The following is a 21,585-nucleotide window of genomic DNA, read 5'->3' on the forward strand; positions in this document are numbered from 1 at the left end:
TCCAAATAATGGTGAGGCTACTTTGTTGAAGTCCATGATAAACCTCCTATAATATCCTACTTGGCATAAGAAAATCCTGATGTCCCTTTGCTTTTGAGGAGTAGGGACCCTTTTTATGATAGCCATTTTATTTGGGTCCACTTTATTGGACATTTTATAAACCAATGCTCCCTGTGTGTTTTGCGATATGGACTAACTGCCTCTCATGGATCCTTATCTCTGATGATGCGATTGTTGACTAACACCTAGGGGTTTTGGTTTAACGACAATTGTGATTCCCAACAAGTGGTATCAAAGCGTAAGTCACGAGTTCGATACCCACCCGACTCGCATTGGGGGGAAGATTGTTGGACATTGGATAAACCAATGCTCCCCATGTGTTTCACGACATGGAATAACCGCATCTCGTGGATCCTTATCTTTGACGATGTGATTGTTGACTAACACCTGTGCATTTTGGTTTAACAGAAATCGTGATTCCCAACACACTTGTATTCCTTCCTGGGATATTGAATGACCCAAAATGGTCCCTGCATTCATCAAGAATTCAAACTTCTAGAGACTAACTGATAGGTTCATTTCAGCGCACTTCTTTAGTACTTTCCCCAAGTTAGAGAGAGCCTCCAGGAAGTCACACCCATAGGTAGTGAAATCATCCATGTATATCTCTACAGATTCATGGACAAGATCAACAAAGATGCTCAAAACTTCCCTTTGAAAAGTGGCAGGGGCATTACATAATCTGAAAGGAAGGACCCTATAAGAAAAGGTACCTCAAGGACAAGTGAAGGTGGTTTTATCTTGGTCCTCTAGGCTGATCTGGATCTGATTATAACCACTCAATCCATCTAGTAAAGGTAAGAACTTCTTTCCTGCAAGACCAATCAGGTTATATTTACATTGTCATCCCTAATCTGCCTTGGCCTGGTGTTGCCAATGCAATGGGGGAATTTCATGTTGTGGATGGAATAGTTAGAACCATTTCACACCACCAACCATATGCTCCACCTCTGACGATTTATGGTCCACCTCAAAGAGGGACCATTTCCATTTACAATTATACATCTCCCAATCCTCCACCAGTCAAACTTATCCAGGTCCCAACATTCCATATGCATATCCCCATTTGCATCAAAATATGCTAGGGCTAGTTGTTACACCGCATGTTTATCCCAATGTTGCCCCATCTCATTATTATTAGTATACTCTAACTAATGCTCTATCCCCTCCGACAATAATGCCCCAGCCTCCCATGATTGCTCCCCCTCTGCCATAACTTGCACCTCCTCCACAAGGTCATGTTTATTTTCAATAGAGTGGACCCAATCCCCCTAACCCCAAGAAAAGGAGCAAAGGGAAGGTTAATCAAAACTAATAGTCTCAAGGTAATCAAGGCAACCAGGGTCCTCTACCCAATACCCCTCAGGATCCTCAACCTAATCCTGCAACCTGGCAACAGGGTGGTCAAACCAAGCAAAACAAGGGTCTTTGTACGAACAAACGATGTGCATGTTGCAGCGTATATGGTCATTATACCCATTAGTGTCCTCTTTTACCTTAGATGCTACAAGTATGGGATGCTCAAGTAACTTATCGAGCATTGTAGCCAACCGCTCCTCCTCCCCCTCCTGCTTCATCTCAACTGGAAGTGCCTACCAATCCTACCATGCGGAATAAGTTGATCTTGCGGACAAGATAGACCTTCCTAGAATCTAAAGAAGACCTAATGACAAGCAAACCAACCAGACACTATCTTTCTCTAAATATGCTTTGATAAACAATAACAAACAAGTGTTTTTAGGGCCTACCTTAGGTCCAACACAAGCTTGTGGATGCCCTCGCTCCTTTGATCCAAATGAGCTCCTTTTCACGAATCTGCAAACACAAACAAGGCAAACAAATTAAATAGCACTTGAAAAGCCAATTGCATAAAACATATTTAACATGAAAGTCAAGGAGTCCATGAAACAAATAACATAAGATACTTGTTGAGAAAAATGAGTTTGATTGTATTAATTCAAAAGAAGAAGAACTTTACAACCTTTGCCTTGACGCTGTACAAGCTCCTCCCAGGGTCCAGCAAGAAGTCTCCTCTACTTTGACAAGTTTCACTCACTCCCCAATGAAGCCAAAAAGATGTGTGATCTCTCCTCTTAAGCTTAACTAGGAAGTCTTGATTTCACCAGCATTTACCCTAAAAAATGTTCAGCTTCTAACCTCTCCAGAAACTAGCCCGATGCCTGTATTTATAGTGCAATGGAGGGAGGTTACTAGGTCCTCCTTCAAAGGGATAAAGCCCTCCTTCAAAGGGATAGCTCCTCTCATCAAGGGATTAGCTCCTTCTCTTTTGGGATGCATGAACCACCTCAGAGCGAACAATCCACGTCAAAATTCCTTCTAGAAACCTCTAGAATTAATCCAAAGTGAGTTTTTTAAGATAAAACTTGCACCTTTTGACTTTCACAAGGGTCCACACCTACACCTTTAGGGACAGAGCGGGCAGGTCCGCAGCTTTTGTACACAGAAGGTGCGGGACCGCAGGTGACCATGAGAGAAAGTGCGAAACCAGAGTTACATTTATTTTTAATGTCTTTCTCTCATTTCCAAAGCTTGATTTGAAGAACTGAGCTCTGAGACTTGCTTAGGAGGACAGTACAAGTGATGATAGACCCATACTGACTGCAAATAATCATGGTGACGATATTTTTGTGTAACAGATTGCCCCCTAAAGTGCGAAGTCTGTAGTAGATGAGGATTTCTTATCATTTAGGAAGAGTGAATTACTTTATCATTTCGACGATCATCTTGTGGAGAACCCGGTTGGAACCTGTAAAAACATTCAATGCAAGATATATATATGAGATCATATCATTGCTGAGGTAGGCATTCCCATGCTTAGATCAAAACTGACTAGAAAAACTAACTACTGCTCTGATATAGGAATGATCTTGTAAAACATCACAAGTATAGACTCATGTGGCCACACTATGGACGCAACCATCTGTTTATGAATAGTCCATTATATAATGAATACAAAATCCCTCACAACCTGGATTATGGAAACTGGATCCAGGGTCTTCATTTCTACTTTCCCAAAATAGTGCGATTCTATCCATGCGAATGAATGTGTTGATGTCGAACATGGTAGAAACCACTTGATTACCAGTCAATGATGTAAACTGTTAACAAGTGTGAGAGAAACCACCAGTGATGTCAATGGATCTCAAAGTACCCAGTACAATCCATGAGATGTGAATAAATGTGTTGATGTCGAACATGTCACGGAATCCTTTGATCGAAAGTCAATGATGTAAACTGTCGTCAAAGGCGAGAAACCTGCCATTGAGGCATGCAGACTTCAAGGTACTGACGATTCCTAGATCATCTTTCTAGATAATGAGTTGATGTCGATAGAAAGCTATCCGTCGTAGGCAGGCCCACAACATGAAATCATAGATCAAGTTGAAGAAATTTAGTTGCAAGGACCGACTCAGGGATGGTCAAGATGGATGACAGATATTTTGCAGATGAATGGCTTATTGGCAGTGACCTCTTGAACACATAACGACACGACAGATGGCTTGGTGACAATTGACCCAAAGTTAATACCCAGAAACCGACTGAAGACTTTCAATATGGTTTGATCAACTGTTAGGCAAAGGATTTCCCAACCCAGGTGAACAAAAGTGTCGTGTTCAAGAGTGGTTACAAAGTATGACAAACAAGCTCATTTTTCTCTCTTTTCCCCCACCATTTCTAGCAAGTACCTCTTTATTTTTGACAAGCTTGAGGAGGATAACATTTGCTTGATTATAAGCTCATCCTTCGGATGAGTCCAACTTAGTTTAAATTCGAACCCTAAGAAGGAGTGGTTCGTTCCTGTTTGTAATTGAACATGTACTTTACTGTGAAATTTTAACGAGTCCAGTATAGGAGAAACTCGGTGTTTTTCAATTTTAGAGAGTCTGAAAAAACTTAAGAAGACTCCAGGGTTGACCTTTTTCGTAAATTTGTGTCTCCCAAGCCCGAAAAAGTATAAAATAATACTTGAGAGAACCGCTTGATCTTTTATGACCAAGGAGTACTTTTCGTTATTAGTGCCCTTGACCCGAAAAAGTAAAAAAGCGATCAATGACACGTCGTTTTATGACCGATATCGAATTTGAAACGGCAAAAATCCGACAATCTTTTCATGTTTTTACGGTCGAAAAAGAGCTGTAAGTGGACCGTCCTTTAATTCTATTTTAACGAGTCTAAAAGAAACACTCGGCAATCTTTTCATGTTTTAGGAGTCAGAAAAGAGCTTAAAGATGACTCTACATGTTTTTTCGTCGAAAATGATAGATTTTGGCTGAATAATCCTTTATTCTGCACAAAAACACAAACATTACTCATACCTGTTTGAAATGGATAAAAATGTCGCAAAATACCTTTTCAAAGTGAAACATAAACAAATTTGCAATTTACTTACGCAAAAAACTTATAAAAAGGGCCTTTGTCAATTCATTTTTACCGTTTGATTTTGGGTGAGAAAATAGTGCTTTTGCTCAGAAAACTTCCCGTGAAGATTGCGGAAAATCCAACCGTTGGAATCGAACGCCGCCTTCTCCAGGTAATCCACATCATCCCACTCTTCATTTTTAACCGTTTAATTTTTTGTTTTAGTCCTTTATTTCATTTTTGGGAAGGTTTTTAGGCGCAAAACCCACGCGCAGGGGCCTGCAGGTTTACCATTGCGGGCTTGCGGACCCCGACTTTTTCTCCATTATTTTGTCACGCGGAATAAGTCGATCTTGCAGACAAGATAGACCTTCCTAGAATCTAAAGAAGACCTAATGACAAGCAAACCAACCAGACACTATCTTTCTCTAAATATGCTTTGATAAACAATAGCAAACAAGTGTTTTTAGGGCCTACCTTAGGTCCAACGCAAGCTTGTGGATGCCCTTGCTCCTTTGATCCAAATGAGCTCCTTTTCGTGAATCTGCAAACAAAAACAAGGCAAACAAATTAAATAGCACTTGAAAAGCCAATTTCATAAAACATATTTAACATGAAAGTCAAGGAGTCCATGAAACAAATAACATAAGATACTTGTTGAGAAAAATGAGTTTAATTGTATTAATTCAAAAGAAGAAGAACTTTACAACCTTTGCCTTGACGCTGTACAAGCTCCTCCCAGGGTCTAGCAAGAAGTCTCCTCTACTTTGACAAGTTTCACTCACTCCCCAATGAAGCCAAAAAGATGTGTGATCTCTCCTCTTAAGCTCAACTAGGAAGTCTTGATTTCACCAGCATTTACCCTAAAAAATGTTCAACTTCTAACCTCTCCAGCAACCAGCCCAATGCCTGTATTTATAGTGCAATGGAGGGAGGTTACTAGGTCCTCCTTCAAAGGGATAAAGCCCTCCTTCAAAGGGATAGCTCCTCTCATCAAGGGATTAGCTCCTTCTCTTTTGGGATGCATGAACCACCTCAGAGCGAACAATCCACGTCAAAATTCCTTCTAGAAACCTCTAGCATTAACCCAAAGTGAGTTTTTTAAGATAAAACTTGCGCCTTTTGACTTTCACAGGGGTCCGCACCTACACCGTTAGGGACAGAGCAGGCAGGTCTGCAGCTTTTGTACACAGAAGGTGCGGGACCGCAGGTGACCATGAGAGAAAGTGCGGAACTAGAGTTACATTGATTTTTAATGTCTTTCTCTCATTTCGAAAGCTTGATTTGAAGAACTGAGGTCTGAGACCCATACTGACTGCAAATAATCATGGTGACGATATTTTTGTGTAACAAATCCTTTCCCTCACCAAGAATATATAGCTACCAAACCTACACAAGGTCAGGTATCTAAACCAACGCCACCATCTAGTCACCATGATTATCAGATTCTTATGATGAATTATGATGATGTTAATACCGAGCAAGTCAACCTTCAAACTTAATCGCGTCAATACCCCAATCCATCCACTAAGTTTGCAATTGAGTCCCAACCCAAAGTTTCCACCCAACCTCTATCGTCACCCAACATAACCTTATAGATCCCTCAAATGAAGCTCGAGGTTATTCCCAAGATCCCTAAAGGTCTGTTATGCTGAAATACTGATTCTACTGAAGTTGCCCATACATATAGCATAGTAGATGACTTGGCAAAATCTCCTGCTGCCATGTCAACGATAGAAGTCCTCCAGATGTGTCCCTCCCAATGGAAAGCTTTGCTATCCGGTTTGGGTGTCGTGGATCCTCAAGACAATCAGATGATTTTCTTTCATGTTGAAAAGTCAAAAAATCCTCCCCTGCCTTCCTCCATTTCATTTCAAATACTAATCTCCATTAGAAACACCATTGTTCAGCGATGTATCATTGATGAAGGTGCCTCCACCTGTGTGATGGCTGCCAATTTTTGGAAGCAAATTGGTTGCACTAACCTATCCCCGTCCACCATCACTCTTCGGGCATGGGACGGCCATCCTTCACATCCCCTTGGCTTATATTGCAACTGCCCAGTCACAATTGCCGACAAGATTTTATGTATTGACACTGAGGTCATTGATGCTCCCCTAGACTATAACATCATTTTGGGTTGTAGTTATACTTATGTCATGTCAGTTGTCGCCATGGAAAATTTTAGGGGCTAATATTCGCACAGTGGACTGATTTTCCATGATTTTTCCACAAAAAAGATTCGCCAATTTCCATTTTTTATAAAAGATGATTTGCCCAAATTTTAGAATATAAAATTATTTTACCTTTAAAATCACCAACATGATATAGAGACTATATATAAAATCATTATAAATTTGAATAATTTTATAAATATATCAATAAACATTTTATCGTTTGCATATTATGGATTAGTGAGATTTGCTAATGTTTTTAAACTTCAAGAAAATTTTCCATCCTTAAAATTTTCCTTCTCACATCCTTGATTCACCATAAGATGGGCTTTCCCCATAATGGAAAGATCATCACCATTGATCAGTTGACATAATATGACCCCAAAGCCCACACTTCACCTCAGTCCAACATTTCCTCCGTGGCCGATAATATCAATGTCTCGTCCTTCACCAATGTCTCTCTAGGATTCTACAAATATTCTACTTCGCTTGGTGCTTACTAAGGTCCACTGCCTACTCCTTTTGAGCTTAGCTCATCCAGTGTTTGCATGCTCCAAGAATCTTGGGCCGCTCGCAAATGGTCTAGTCTACCTTCACAGCAGACTGCACCTCCACAACTGATCCAGGTGGTTATTGGTGGCCACCCACCAAGTCCACTTGGACCCCCACCATTGTTTCTTTCAACTTTTCAGTTTCCTTAATTGTAGAACAATTTACTATTTTTAGCAGCTTTTTGGGTCCTGAACTTCTGGAGCCGTTTTGAGGCCCTGAACGATGTTTTTTGGGAAAACTGGGAGCAACATTGATCCATGGATCGATGTTTCTCTTCCTAAAGTTGTAGTTCTCGGATAGATATTTCTAACGAGATACTGTGTACGTCAAATGGATATCGTATGCCAAAGTTACGACCTCGGGAAGTTGATGTACCAATTTACCCAAACGAGGCCCACAATTTGGTGTTTCATTTTCTAGGGTTAGGTTTTTCAATTTTTAGGGTTTTCCATTGAAATAAAAGAGTGAAGCGAACTAACTCAGATGTTCAGAGGGCATAATACTTGCTAAGGTTTTTGCAAATGTGGTAGAGACCTCAGTGGGATTGATTATAGGGAAAGCTACATAGGTAAGCTTAGTTGAGCTAGAGCAATCTTGGAATAAGTGACCTCTCAATAAGTTTTGAAAATCAACGACAAAGCTTAAGAAGTGTCGATTGATGCTATGTGATTCATTTGCTCATTTAAAGTTCTTAGTAATTGTTTGGTATGCTTAGCTAATTTTGTTGCCGATGCTCCCATTGTGATGCATTCCAAATTTTAAAAATTGAGATAGGTGATCCTCATGCCTAGATTTTAAATAACATGGCTTAGTTCCATGTTTGAATAAGCCAAAATTGGATTTCCAAGCACATAAACATGGCCATGTTTGTAAATTTATTGTTGCTCACATGCTCTACATGGGGCCAGTGAACTTTTCCATAGGTAACACTGAATCTTATCAACAACCCCTTAAAACAACTTCTCAATTGTCAAACCAAAAAAAGAGCATTATCTAGTTGAATCTTAAAAATGTAAAAAAAAAACACTAAAAATGTGTGAATCCCTGGTTTCTAAGGTTCCAATTGTTATATCTCTTTCATATGAAGCATAATTGGTGTGCCATAAGAAGTAGTGCATAAAAAACACAAAGGGTTTTTTGAGGACTAGTTGCATGATACATTTTGATGCATTTTTTATGTACTCTATAAAGCATAATGTAAAAATTTGCATCTTGGTGAGATCTTTTTAATGTTATGATTTTGAACATTTGGAGGTCAAAATTTAATTACGACAACTCCATGATGCTTGGTGATCTTTAAAAATATATCTAGGCTAATCCCTACCTTCAAATAGATCATTCTTTTTTCTATTTATTTGCTAGCTTGTTCACAACTTGTGAGACTAACATTTGCTAAGAAACCATGAGTTAGGGGAATCTAAGACATCGAAATCACAAAGGGATTGCACTCGACCTAGACCACCACACCAACCCTTAACATTTCTAGTATTTTTTGTACCTGTGAGGTTTTGAACTAGCAACCTTCATGCAATGAGTGCCTTAGAAAACATCTATAATTGATTGTTCTAATCCCATGAGTTTCAAATAGGTCATTCTATCATAGTGCCCAGTTTGGTTTAAAGCAGTTTCCACTATGTTTTCATATTGTAGTTTTAAATTAGTTTTGGTCAACTCCAACATGATCTAAAACTTTAAAATATTTTCTAAAGTCATTCATTGTACCTGAATTCTTCATTTGACCTAGAAACACAATTTCTTCTTAGGTAGTTTTATATGTCTGATCCATTTCCCATACTTATATATGTTATTTGATAAGAACATTTTAAGGGCTAAATTTCTCCTAATCTCAAATTCCATGTTTTTGGCCAAAATACTCAAGATTAATTAGATTAACCCAAATTTTTACACTTTAAGATAAATTTCATTCTTAAAATTTTCTTTAATTTATTTGGATAGTGAACCACGAGACAAAAAAACTTTTAAATAACAACACTTCTAAAACTATTTTTAAATTTAAAATAGAACCATCCTTATATTTGGATGTTAGTTAAATAGTAAATTATTATTTGACAAATATAGAAATGTTGAGAAATTTGATTTTTTTTTTTTTTTAAATAATAATGATAAATTGAAATTGATTTGATAATTTATTGTTGAAAGTTTTTATTTCAATTTAAGCTCAATAAGGATTTGTTGACTTTTTTTAATATTCTTAATTAAGGGCCTAGATTGATTCTCAATGGAATATGCTCATCATATGCTTAGTCTTAATGTTTATCAAGTGTTGTAGTGTATTAAAAAGTTTGTTAAGTTGCATTGACTTTTGAAAAATTTTAAAAATTAGATTCATGCCATGTGGCTCCCCACCCACCAATTTCCTTGGGATTTGAGATGAACCACATTAGTTGGTTGAAAAGTAGACCAAATATTAATGATGTGATTAATCCGAAAGACATCCTCACACTGTAGTCTAACGATTATGTTTTTTTCCCTGAAAGTTGTGGAAATCTCGAGATATTTTGAAAACGATATTTTGAAAAATTTGGTAGAGATTTTTGTAAATCCAAGTAAAAATGGTCAAACTTCATAATTTTAGGGGCCTTAGAATTTTTTGATGGTGCCGAATCCATTTCCACCATCGAAAACATGATTCAAACACACTGGCTCTACAAGATTTTTTTAATTTTGTTTACTCGGATTCCGAGCAATTCCTGGCCTTTGTAGACGACTCCCATCCTCACTTGCAATCTGGATAAAAAAGGTCTAAGATCTAACATTATTCCAATTCGAATAACTTCCTCCATGATGAGTTCCTCATTATTATTTATAACATTCATTTATATATAAGCAATTTTTATTTAGCAAAATGGTCCATTACTTTTGATAAACTTAAAAAATTTATATTCATGACTCCCACCAATTTCCTAAGGATTTGAGATTTTTCTAATTCTAATAAGTTCCTTCATGATAAGTTTCTAGTTATTATTTATAAAAAAAATAAAAAAATCTTAAGTTAAAATAGACCCATAACCTTTTTATACATGGTTAATCTTCGCATTACAATAATTTTTTAATTATATTTATAAAATCTTGAGCTATATCAACCACATTAATATTTTTAATATAATTGTAATAATAATATATATTTATTTATCATTAATTTAAACTTAAATGTATAAAGTCAACATCAAAACTATTTTTAAATTTGAAAATATATAATTTAATGTTAATGACAATTATATTTGAGTTTAAAAAGAAATATAATCTTATTGGCCATTATGTTATTATTTATATCGGTTTGTTCCTTCGAAATACCCAGAGGCGGAACCGATAGCGATGGACATCAATATAATATAATTGTTCACATTGTTATTACACCCTTCCCAACACAAGCCTACAAGCAACCCATATTTTTCATATTCATAATTAATAAATAAAGTAAAAGGTGTCCTCATGTGATGTTAAAGAATCTTAAATTAAAAAATAAAAGACTTACGAACTTTAAATTTTATATATATATTTTGTTATTACACTTATCAGACAAGTAGAACAAACGAGATTCCTCAGATTGATATGTACCCGTAAATATATTATATATTCATAAACGCGGAGAGCAGCAAGAAACTCGGAGTGTACATGGAGTTTACACACGAGGACGTTGACTACCATTAGTAAGTCGTTTTATAGCCGTCCTCCAATTTGGTAAATTATATTTTAATAGATATAGAGAAGCGGGGAAATTTGGATTTTTCCTATGTCTTGAGAATATTTGAATTAATCAAAATTTTGAGAAATAATTAACATTCTTTTTCAATAAATATAGAAAGGAAATTTGGATTTTGTTTATAATGGTTTTTTTAAAGAAAGATACGGAGGTAGAAAATTACCCTGATTGTCAAACTTTACAAGAATTTGGACAAAAAAAATTTAAATTTTTTTATAGTAATAAAACTTAAATTTTAGAAATAATCTAGAAATAATAAAATAATTAGAATCCTTAAACCTTTTATTAGTATATTTTAAAAAAATTTGAATCATAATAATTACTTTAAAAAACAATAAATCAATAATATAATAAATATTTTAAAAATTAAATTAAATATAAATAAAAAAATTATATTGTAAATTATTTCTTTTACAACTGATAGCAATGTTGACCAGCTATGTATCCTCAGTTTTATTGTAAAATAGTTTTATTAATTTTTTATATTACTTATTATTATAACATAAAATTGAAAACCATTATTTTTATAAATTTGAGTTTCTGGTAAGAACACTGAAAGTTAATTTAACTCACCATATCCATAGAAAGTAAATTTACACCATAACGAAGTAAAAGCATGCCCACATAATCTTGTTATTTATGGGAAATCCTCGTTATTTAAAGGAAATGGAAAATTTCTCATATATAGTAACCCTAAACCAGTGAAAACAAACTAGCACTAGAATTTTGGCAAAAGTCTCTCAACATTATCTACAAAGTGAATACATTGGTCAGGTGGTTTATGTGAGTTTGTTTTGTACTTTTTTTCTGGCAATTCTGATATATATATATATATATATATATATATATATATATATATATATATATATATATATATATATATAATTCTGATATATATATAAAATTGTTTTTAAGAGGTGGGAAATTTGTTCTTTAAGAACTGTAGGGGATTGTTACTTTTTGAATGGGAGCTACTGAAAGTTCAAAGGGCTTTGATGTAGTGTCTCCATATAAAAAAATTTGAAAATGATTACAAATCACAACATATTCATAATTTCTAATTATAGACGTATCATTAACTATATTATTAACTACAATAAGTACTGTATACATCTCTCATCACCATACATTTGGGGTTGGGGGGATGTTGTTACAATCATAACTTAATTTGTAGGTGGGTTTATGATTTCCAAGGTTTACATTTATCAATGGTTTTGTCAACCACGTAATTGACTATCCCAACTATACAAACCCTCATTCTATGCATCAGGGTATTGTCATAAATATCCACAGACTTGACCTATTGTGCAACTATACATTCTTTATGGTGGACTTTACTTTTCAGAGGCCACTTGCCAGGACGAGGGGACGACCTCCTTGGGATGCTTCTCCATGGCAGACAGTTGTCCCTTGTTGCTTCGAGGTTTGTACCCCATCGAGGGCCCTCCTTGCCGCGTTGAATCGGACGGTGGAGGCCACTACTGGCAGTGTTATGCTTGGTCAAATATAGGAAAGGTCTTTATTGTTGTTCTTGCTTGCGATGGAGGGTTTCTGCTCATGTCCACGCGCAGAGGGTTTCACTGTGGTAAAACTCTGAACCCAACTTTTTCCTTTTCATCCTCGCCGTTGCTCGAGAAGGCCTTTCGCTCCTTGATTATTCTTCCTTCTTGACTATAGTGTGTTGCTATGGCTTTGGGCACAACTACAGGGGTACTGGAGGTGTTTTGTGACCGCCCATATAAGTCAACCCAACACTAAGGCATTGTTATTTTAGAGTTGTAGTGTTTGATTCAGTCGCCAATGTTTTCTAACTAGCCTCATTGTTAGGGTATGTAGGTGCAACTTGAGAGGCCTGACTCCGATTGTCGAAACTCAGCTTGGTCTTCAATGGGTATGAGCTTAGTTTTGTATATCTTTCAACAAATGAAGGGTGTGCCCCTGGTCTCATGAATTGTTATGTCTCATGTATATGTTAGCAAGAGTCGGGTCGCTCTAGTTTAGAGCTTCTAAGTTTTTAGCTAGGTTGATCGTGTTGACATGTATTCTTTGTTAATGAGACCACGAGTCTCTAGCCTTTGAGGCGTTATTTTTAGTTTTATGAGGGTTGGGCCCGAAATCTCTGCTCCTTTTGAATGAATGGTACTGTTCTTTAATTTTTGTAGTGACTAATGTCCTCAAACTGGTTGCATGAATAAGCCGGCTCGTCCTGAGTTTCATTATGTAAAACTGGGTCATTTTCCTCTTGAACTGTAATCTCTGAGGACAGTCTCTATCTCTGGTTAATGTATGATTCATGGTTATTGCTTATGCAAAACCTGCGGCTCATTTTCTTGGTGTCTGTATTGGAAGATAACTTTAAGTGACTCTTTTGCTCACTGATATTTAAAATGTTGTTTTCTTTGCTTCTTGGCTTGAATGTATTTGATCTCGCAGACTGTTTTTTTGCTATAGGTTTTTCCCTCGATAATTGTAGCCTTGCGGCTATATTTCTTACAATTTCCTATTGATTGCTTCCTTTCCAACTAAAGAATTAGTTCCAGTTTCGTTTATCTATACCCAGATTTGGGGATTCCGTCAGATTGGAATAGAGTTATGTTTTTGTTTTAATATTGAGAAGGAAATGGTTCTCTGTATTTATTGAAATGTAGATGTTGTTCTTTCCTACTAGTATTGGGCCATTATTTATGCTTCTATCGAGGAATTCTTCAGAATAGATACACAATGTTATCTCTTAAGCTTTTCGAAAATTCTGTCTCATGTTGCCAACTCCTGAACTTAAAGGGGTTTCAGTTTATACATGCTTAGTGAATCAATTTTCTTTAATTACTATTCGTATATGCGACTATATTTGAGATTAGCATTCTGTTTAAGGGTTACTGTTGTTAGTAATTAAGCAAGATGTTTCAGATGTAATTTATCTGGTTTGTAATTTAGCATTCTATTTTATTAGTCACTGATGATAGTATTCAAGCAAGATATTCCAGATGTAAACTTGTCTGGCTTGTAATTTAGCATTCTATTCTAAGAAAATTACTACTAATAATAATTAAGAAAGATATTCCAGATGTAAACTTGTCTAGCTTGTAATTTAGCATTCTATTCTAAGAAAATTACTGGTAATAATAATTAAGCAAGATATTCCATACGTAAACTTGTCTCACTTGTAATTTAGCATTATATTCTAAGAAAATTATTGCTAATAATAATTAAGCAAGATATTCCATAACCTTATAACTCGTTTAACCATAACTCGTTTAACCTCCCAACCTTGAGACTTGCACTCTAGCGCCTTGAGTCTCCTCCATGCTATTGGAAAATACAAAGCATGTAGAGAAATATGCTGAACTTCCCACAAAACATAAGCCTATGTTGAAACCTTCGAAGGAAGAAAGGCCAAAGACATCCTTAACACCCATATCCTTAGTTGAGAAACTAGAGTAAACTCTTGATGGGTTAAGGAAGCGCGTGACACCTCGACCTAAGGGCGATATTTGGGATGTCATGCTGATGAGTATTTGTTTCCCTGTTTATGTATATATATTGGAGAAGATCTTGTGTGCATATTGTATGTGGCAGGGAATGCTTAAATAATAGAGTTGCTTTGCTTTTTCTCCTAAGAATAACTATAAAAACATAAAACTGTTCCTTTGTATTTTTAAGCCGTTTCAAAGACTATTCAGTCTCCTCCATGCTACCGGAAAATACAAAGCATGTAGAGAAATATGCTAAACTTCCCACAAAACATGAGCCTATGTTGAAACCTTCGAAGGAAGAAAGGCCAAAGACATCCTTAACACCCATATCCTTAGTTGAGAAACTAGAGTAAACTCTTGATGGGTTAAGGAAGCGTGTGACACCTCGACCTAAGGGCGATATTTGGGATGTCATGCTGATGAGTATTTGTTTCCCTGTTTATGTATATATTGGAGAAGATCGTGTGTGCATATTGTATGTGGCAGTGAATGCTTAAACAATAGAGTTGCTTTTCTTTTTCTCCTAAGAATAACTATAAAAACATAAAATTGTTCTTTTGTATTTTTAAGCCGTTTCAAAGACTATTCATGTGTGAGAGAACTGATAATGAACTTGACATTATATATATATATAATGGAGAGACTCAAGGAGAGAGACAACTAGAAAATATATTTATATATAAGAGAGAGTATAAATTTAAATTGATTTGAATATTTGAATATTTTGATTCGATATTAATTTTGATTATTGTTATTATGTAAATTATATAATTAAAAAATATTTTATATTTTTAATTTTTTTATTATATAATATTACTGCTTTTGTTTGGCTAAGAGTAGACGTAAGGAAACAGGTTAAAGACCACCAGCAGCGGGTTATTCCACGTGGGGGTTATTCGAGGTGGCATGGTTTTCTGTGAATAACAGTGATGAGTCTTCTTGGGACTTAAGGAAACAGGTTAAAGACCACCAGCAGTGGGTTATTCCAGGTGGCATGGTTTTCCTTGAATAACAGTGATGAGTCCTCTTCGGACGTAATGAAACAGGTTAAAAACCACCAGGGTGAAACAGGTTAAAGACCACCAGCGGCAGGTTATTCCAGGTGGGGGTTATTTGAGGTGGCATGGTTTCCAGCGGCAGGTTATTCCAGGTGGGGGTTATTCGAGGTGGCATGGTTTTCCTTGAATAACAGTGATGGCACCGGGTTATTCCAGGTGTGGGTTATTCGAGGTGCCATGGTTTTCCTTGAATAACAGTGATGGCAACGGGTTATTCCAGGTGGGGGTTATTCGAGGTGGCATGGTTTTCCTGAAATAACAATGATGAATCAGCGTGCATTCTCGATTAGCACCTAGAGATGGTTGTCCTCACTGGTGGTTTGACAACAAAGTTATGATTAATTTTCCCACCATGTAAAAAAAATTAATCTGATTAATAACAATTTCTTAGAGAAAACATTTTACAGTTCCCGCAGCCATACCCAAACTCCCATAATTCTCAATTTCCAAAAACTCATGCAAAATATATATATATATTTCACTGATGGACAAATAATATTAAATGGAAGGTTACACATCACATGTATTTGAAAGTCTGAGAAAGATCGTTACGCCAACTCTCTAAGGGTTGACTCGGTTAGTTCAGAGTTAATTTTAATCACAGATGACATTCAACAGTTTCTGGTCGTGTGAATGGAAGCTAAAATAAGAGTTTCCGTTGTAAAGTAACGGAGGTAAAAGGAGTGTATTTACCAGTTTTAGCTGGTGAGATTGGAATGTAACGGAGGTAAAATTGAGAATGTGTGCATCACTCCTCCATACAGAGTTGAGCTAGAGAGATTCTCGGCTCTGTCACTCAGTCATTAGATTCCTATAAATAGGATATCAATATGTTGATTACGCTGTCTGAGATTCTTCCCTTGAAGGTATTGCTTATAATGGAATTCTCTCAATTTCATTTCCTTTTCAACTTTCTTGGTTTTGGGTGCATGGCGTTTCGCTTGGATCTGTTTCTACTTCGTTGTTAGCACTTTCTAATTATAACGAATGGTTGTTAGCACTTTCTAATTATAACGAATGGTGTGCAGTCGTGAAGGATTCAAGAAATTCGAGTTGCGTGAAAGAATGGCCGGCTCAGATAATGGGGTAGGTAATGGTATCGTGTCTGTGAAATTCACCCAACTCTTTATTGATGGAAAATTTGTGGATGCAATTTCAGGTATGTATATGTTATTTTGAAATATTAGGTTTTGCTGGTTTATTTTTGGATATAAATTAAGCAGTTTAAGTATGTTGAGAGAAATTTTTGTCTGATTTTGATTTTGATAAAATTTTGTGGTAAATTTTTAAATTTTTATTATAATGGTTAAACTATTTTGGGTGTGGCAAGGATTTTTGATGGTACTAATTTATTTCCAATATCAAAAAATGATTTAAACACTCCCACAATTAAATTTCTTGAAAAAACTAGCAGTCTTAACAAAATTGTAGCATTTTTAAACAATGTTAATAGGTAGGTTGAAATATTTAGAGTTTTTGATGTTTTATTTCTTTATTTTTAGATATAGATATAAACGGCCTTGTCTTCCAAGGCCACATATTCTCCTCGAAAATTATTTTTAACCAGAATCTCGATATTTCTTTTCAAAGACTATGATCATAGGAATGTTTGAATTGTTTTTTTCTTTTTATGGTGGAAATTGATTCAGCACCCTCAAAAACTCTTTGAGCACCCAAAATCCTGTAATTTGATAGCTGTAACTCAGATCTCCCAAAATTTCTATCCAAACTTGAATGCTAAAATATTCTGAACTTGAGCTTGGCGTTTCTGTGGATTAATAGGATGAGGCGAAATTTCTGTGGATTAATGGGTGTAAGGTGTTGGTGGTGCAGGGAAGACTTTTGAAACTTTGGATCCTCGAACAGGAGATTTGATAACGCGCGTCGCAGAAGGTGATAAGGAGGATGTGGATTTGGCTGTGAAGACGGCCCGGGAGGCTTTTGATAAGGGACCTTGGCCTCGAATGTCTGGCTATGTAATATCATTTTTTAGACCCTTGTGCATAAATAGATTCCCTTGTGTTTTTGCCTTGTGATTTGGATCTCATGAAGAATTTCCTTTTTTGTGGGTAGGAAAGGGGTCGCTTTCTGGATAGGTACGCTGATTTGGTAGAGCAGCATATAGATGAACTAGCAGCTCTTGAAACCCTAGATAATGGACAACCACTCACACATGCTCGTTTCAATGTGATGGGGTGTATCCAAATTCTCAGATACTATGCAGGTACTGAACAGTCAATACTCCATGATACCTGTGCTTAAAATAGCTCCCATGATACCTGTGCTTAAAATAGCTCCCATTAAGGAATTTTGAGTCTTATATGTATCTTCGGGTAGGTATAAGATTGAAAATTCATATTATATTATGTGTATCTTGTGGTAGGTGTTAAGGAGGGAAAGTTTTGTTGTAGGGATTATGTTGTTTTTTTGGTTATAGGGTTTGAATCTCATGTTATGATATGTTTGTGGATTATTGTTTTTTTTTCTATTTCTAGTTTTAATATCATGTTATGACATGTCTATCTAGCCGCATAGATCTATCTTAAATATGGATCCAACATGAGTTTAGAGGGATCTAATTTCTTTACGTAAATTTTTTTCTATGAGCCTACATTATTTAAATGTTTTGTATAGTTTTCTTTTTCAGATTTTAATTTTTTTTTTTTGGCTAACATGACCAAAATTTCAACTTTGATGATGAATAGACAATGTTACACATCGCAATAGGTTGTAGAATAAGCTTCTCCGCTCAATAATATAATTATCTATTTTGATTTCTTATTTCTCAAAATAAGATGCCAAATATAATAAACTATTTAACTTTTTTATATTTTTTTTTATATGATATAACATATTTCTCTGTAATTTCATCTTGATTCCTTTATTTTGATTTTTTATAAAAGAAATAAGCGTTATTTGTACCAACCTAATTATTACAATAAACCCTCTAAAAAATTATCTCATATAACCTATTTGTTTGTAATGCCACCTTGATTCCTTTAAATAGTAGGTAAAGGTAAATGTTGTCACTAGACTGTTGTCTTTTATGACATATTTATCTATACCTTGATTCCTTAGAATAAGAAATAGGTGTTGTTTGTGTAGTTTGTACCAATAAAACAAAATGTATCCTGTGGTAGGTTAACGAGGGTTCGTCAATATGGTTCATTGTCAAGGTTGTAACTTCTAAGTTATCACAATTATAAACATTGCAGGACCTCCACTGTCCAATAATAAAAAAATATTATATTGACTTACTCTGCTCTGGAAATGCAATTAACAATGGTTTCTATGTGATTACGATATATAAATTTCATGACATGTACAGGAGCGGCTGATAAAATACATGGGGAAACATTAAAAATGGGAGGGCAATATCAGGCATATACTTTGCATGAGCCTATTGGAGTGGTCGGTCAGATTATACCATGGAACTTCCCACTTTTCATGTTTTTCATGAAAACCTCTCCAGCTTTGGCTTGTGGATGCACTATAGTTATCAAACCTGCAGAACAAACTCCTCTAACTGCACTTTATTGTGCACATCTGGCCAAGGAGTAAGTCAATATGTGTCGGTAATTTCTATTCACCGTTGAAGTCAGAAATCATTTCTTATCCCCTAAGAAGTTTTCATGCCAATATGTCAGTGTTTTGCTGTTGTCACAGGCAGGGCTTCCACCTGGTGTTCTTAATGTGATAACTGGTTTTGGAGAAACGGCTGGTGCTGCAATAAGCAGCCATATGGATATTGACAAGGTAATCATGTTTCTTATTTATCTTTCTTAGCATCAAGGTACCATGGAAGCAATATTGGTAAAGAAGTATTTGTTTGTGTGTAGGTCGCCTTTACAGGGTCTACTGATATAGGTCGGGTTATCATGGTGGCCGCTGCCCAGAGCAACTTGAAACCTGTAACCCTTGAACTCGGGGGAAAATCTCCGTTGATTATCATGGATGACGCTGATATTGAGGAGGCCGTGAATCTTGCCCACATGGCCATATTTGTGAATAGTGTAAGCACAACTCAACGATGTAGCCATAGTCAGTTATTAGGTCCGCTTCCATTAATCAAACCAATTACTGTTTCATTGGGATGGCAGGGACAAGTATGCTGCGCAGGATCCCGGATATATGTTCAAGAGGGTATCCACGATAAATTTGTGAAGAGAGTAGTGGAAAGAGCGAAGAAACAGGTGGTCGGCGATCCTTTCAACCCAGAAGTTGACCATGGTCCTCAGGTAAGTTTATGTTGATCTGTGCAATTATATCCGCAATTTTCTGTAAGGGGCTGCCATTTTTAGAACTGTAGTCATCTGAATATGGGTTACCAATGTTGGTTGAAATTCGGTATCATTTCCTCTCAAATTTCAAATTGCAATTCCACAAATGAATTCCATACTCTCTAAAAGCCTATTGCAGTATAGTTATCTAATATTAACTTTATGTCGATCGCAGATTTTAGGAATATTTAATTACATGGAAACTTTAATGTAGTATAGTTATGCAATGGTGAATTTATGTCGATTATAGATTCCAGAAATATTTATGAAACTGATTTTTGGGAGAGGTGTGAATTGTTTGATTCTTAGATATCTAAAATTATTTACTAAAAATTCCAACATATTCTTAAAATCTACAATTCACATAATAATGTTGTAGTTACTCATACAACATGTAAATCTCACATCAAAAACATTCTTAAATTTTCATTTTTTTAAGTAGAAAATGAACAATGTAACTTTCTATTATTTTCGCTAAGTACATTGAAAAGGCGCAATTTGAATAGAAAGAAGCACTATATTCATGTCAATATTATTTCCTGTCTGAGCAGATTGACAAGACACAATTTGAGAAAATATTAGAATACATTGAGCATGGGAAGCGAGAAGGAGCAAAACTATTGACAGGCGGTAGTCGCGTGGGTGAGAAAGGATTTTACATTGAACCAACCATTTTCTCCCATGTGCAGGTTCTCTCACTGAACACTATACATCTGGATGCCATAAATTTTTACTTTGACAACAGTTTAATATATATATATATAAAATAAAATTTTCTAATGTTTTATGGTTGATTTCTTTATGGTTTGATGTATCAGGAGGACATGAAGATTGGGAAAGAAGAAATATTTGGACCAGTCATGTCCATTTTCAAGTTCAGGTAAGTTTGAAATCTAAATAAAAAAATCATTAATTATTAAATTACACTATCTATTTTCTGTTATGATTCCTGTCACAACTTAATTGTTTTTTACAACTTTACGATAATATTTGCAGGACCATTGAAGAAGCCATAGAACTGGGCAATAAAACAATATATGGTTTAGCTGCTGGAATTGTGTCGAAGAATATAGATACAGTCAATAGGATTTCGAGATCTATTCGAGCAGGAGTGATTTGGGTTAACTGCTACCACGTAGTATCTCCTGATGCTCCGTTTGGAGGGTACAAGATGAGTGGGATCGGTAGAGAGCAGGGTCTCGATGTCCTTAAAAATTATTTGGCAGTCAAGTGTGTCATAACTCCTCTCCATGATTCACCTTGGTTGTAGAACTATGCTTTAACCTCTGTCAAATGCTTCATTGCTTTATATATTTAGCTTGAAGCAATCACTTGAGTCAATGATGTCATTTCCTTCACATGAATTCCTTATAATAAATATGTATCAAATTAGTCATTACATTTACATGGGTTTTTATTTAAATAATTATACATATAAAATTGAAATGGTATTATTTATAATATTATATTTTTTAATTTTTTGAATGAACTTTGAACTATTTACTTATTATTGATAGGTAATTTTTAATAAATTATTTGTTTAATATGAATTTAAAATTAGATAAAGTAATAATGATGGAGAGGGTTTTGATTATTTTTAGTGATATAATTTATGTTTATTAAATTTTAAGAAATTATTTAAGATATTGATTTACAATATTTAATAGCTTTACAAATATTTTGAAATTTCTACATATAATACTTTTGAGATAAAGTCTTTTTTATTGTCTAGTTTTTTAATAAATTCTATTATAACCATTGGTCTATCAAGTGTTGAGAGGGATCAAATCCTTTGAGGTGAACTTTTCTTAAAAGAAAAATAAAATGAAGAAATGTTTTCAAGTCAAGGGATTTGATCCATCTTGATGTTTGATAAATCCAATT

The 21,585-nt window shown here is 35.4% G+C and overlaps 2 protein-coding genes across 2 annotated transcripts; both read left to right on the top strand.

Annotated features, from left to right (window-relative positions):
- The first annotated feature begins 16,438 nt into the window (after positions 1 to 16,438).
- LOC149205747 (aldehyde dehydrogenase family 2 member B4, mitochondrial-like) lies at positions 16,439 to 18,982 on the top strand. Its single transcript, XM_089397494.1, has 4 exons — positions 16,439 to 16,511; positions 17,255 to 17,397; positions 17,495 to 17,645; positions 18,750 to 18,982. Exons 1-4 carry the CDS (start codon positions 16,439 to 16,441, stop codon positions 18,980 to 18,982), a joined length of 600 nt encoding a protein of 199 aa, XP_089253620.1.
- Positions 18,983 to 19,087: 105 nt separating this feature from the next.
- On the top strand, positions 19,088 to 20,971 carry LOC149205748 (aldehyde dehydrogenase family 2 member C4-like). The gene is made up of 6 exons (XM_089395145.1): positions 19,088 to 19,177; positions 19,261 to 19,434; positions 19,522 to 19,659; positions 20,253 to 20,390; positions 20,520 to 20,581; positions 20,698 to 20,971. Exons 1-6 carry the CDS (start codon positions 19,163 to 19,165, stop codon positions 20,969 to 20,971), a joined length of 801 nt encoding a protein of 266 aa, XP_089251271.1. The 5' UTR covers positions 19,088 to 19,162.
- The last annotated feature ends 614 nt before the right edge of the window (positions 20,972 to 21,585 follow it).

Source organism: Pinus tabuliformis, chromosome 1_2, assembly GCF_031772625.1.
Source record: "Pinus tabuliformis cultivar Carrire ecotype Pingquan chromosome 1_2, CPIR1, whole genome shotgun sequence".
Classification (NCBI taxonomy): domain Eukaryota; kingdom Viridiplantae; phylum Streptophyta; class Pinopsida; order Pinales; family Pinaceae; genus Pinus; species Pinus tabuliformis.

Bases quoted from the DNA above. Each gene is read 5' to 3' on its own strand.
- LOC149205748 (XM_089395145.1), top strand. The intron at 19,435-19,521 runs GTAAGCACAACT...TTGGGATGGCAG, and splicing joins TGGCCATATTTGTGAATAGT to GGACAAGTATGCTGCGCAGG. The intron at 19,660-20,252 runs GTAAGTTTATGT...CTGTCTGAGCAG, and splicing joins AAGTTGACCATGGTCCTCAG to ATTGACAAGACACAATTTGA.
- LOC149205747 (XM_089397494.1), top strand. From the start codon at position 16,439: ATGGTGTGCAGTCGTGAAGGATTCAAGAAATTCGAGTTGCGTGAAAGA. The intron at 17,398-17,494 runs GTAATATCATTT...TTTTGTGGGTAG, and splicing joins GGCCTCGAATGTCTGGCTAT to GAAAGGGGTCGCTTTCTGGA. The intron at 17,646-18,749 runs GTACTGAACAGT...TGACATGTACAG, and splicing joins AATTCTCAGATACTATGCAG to GAGCGGCTGATAAAATACAT.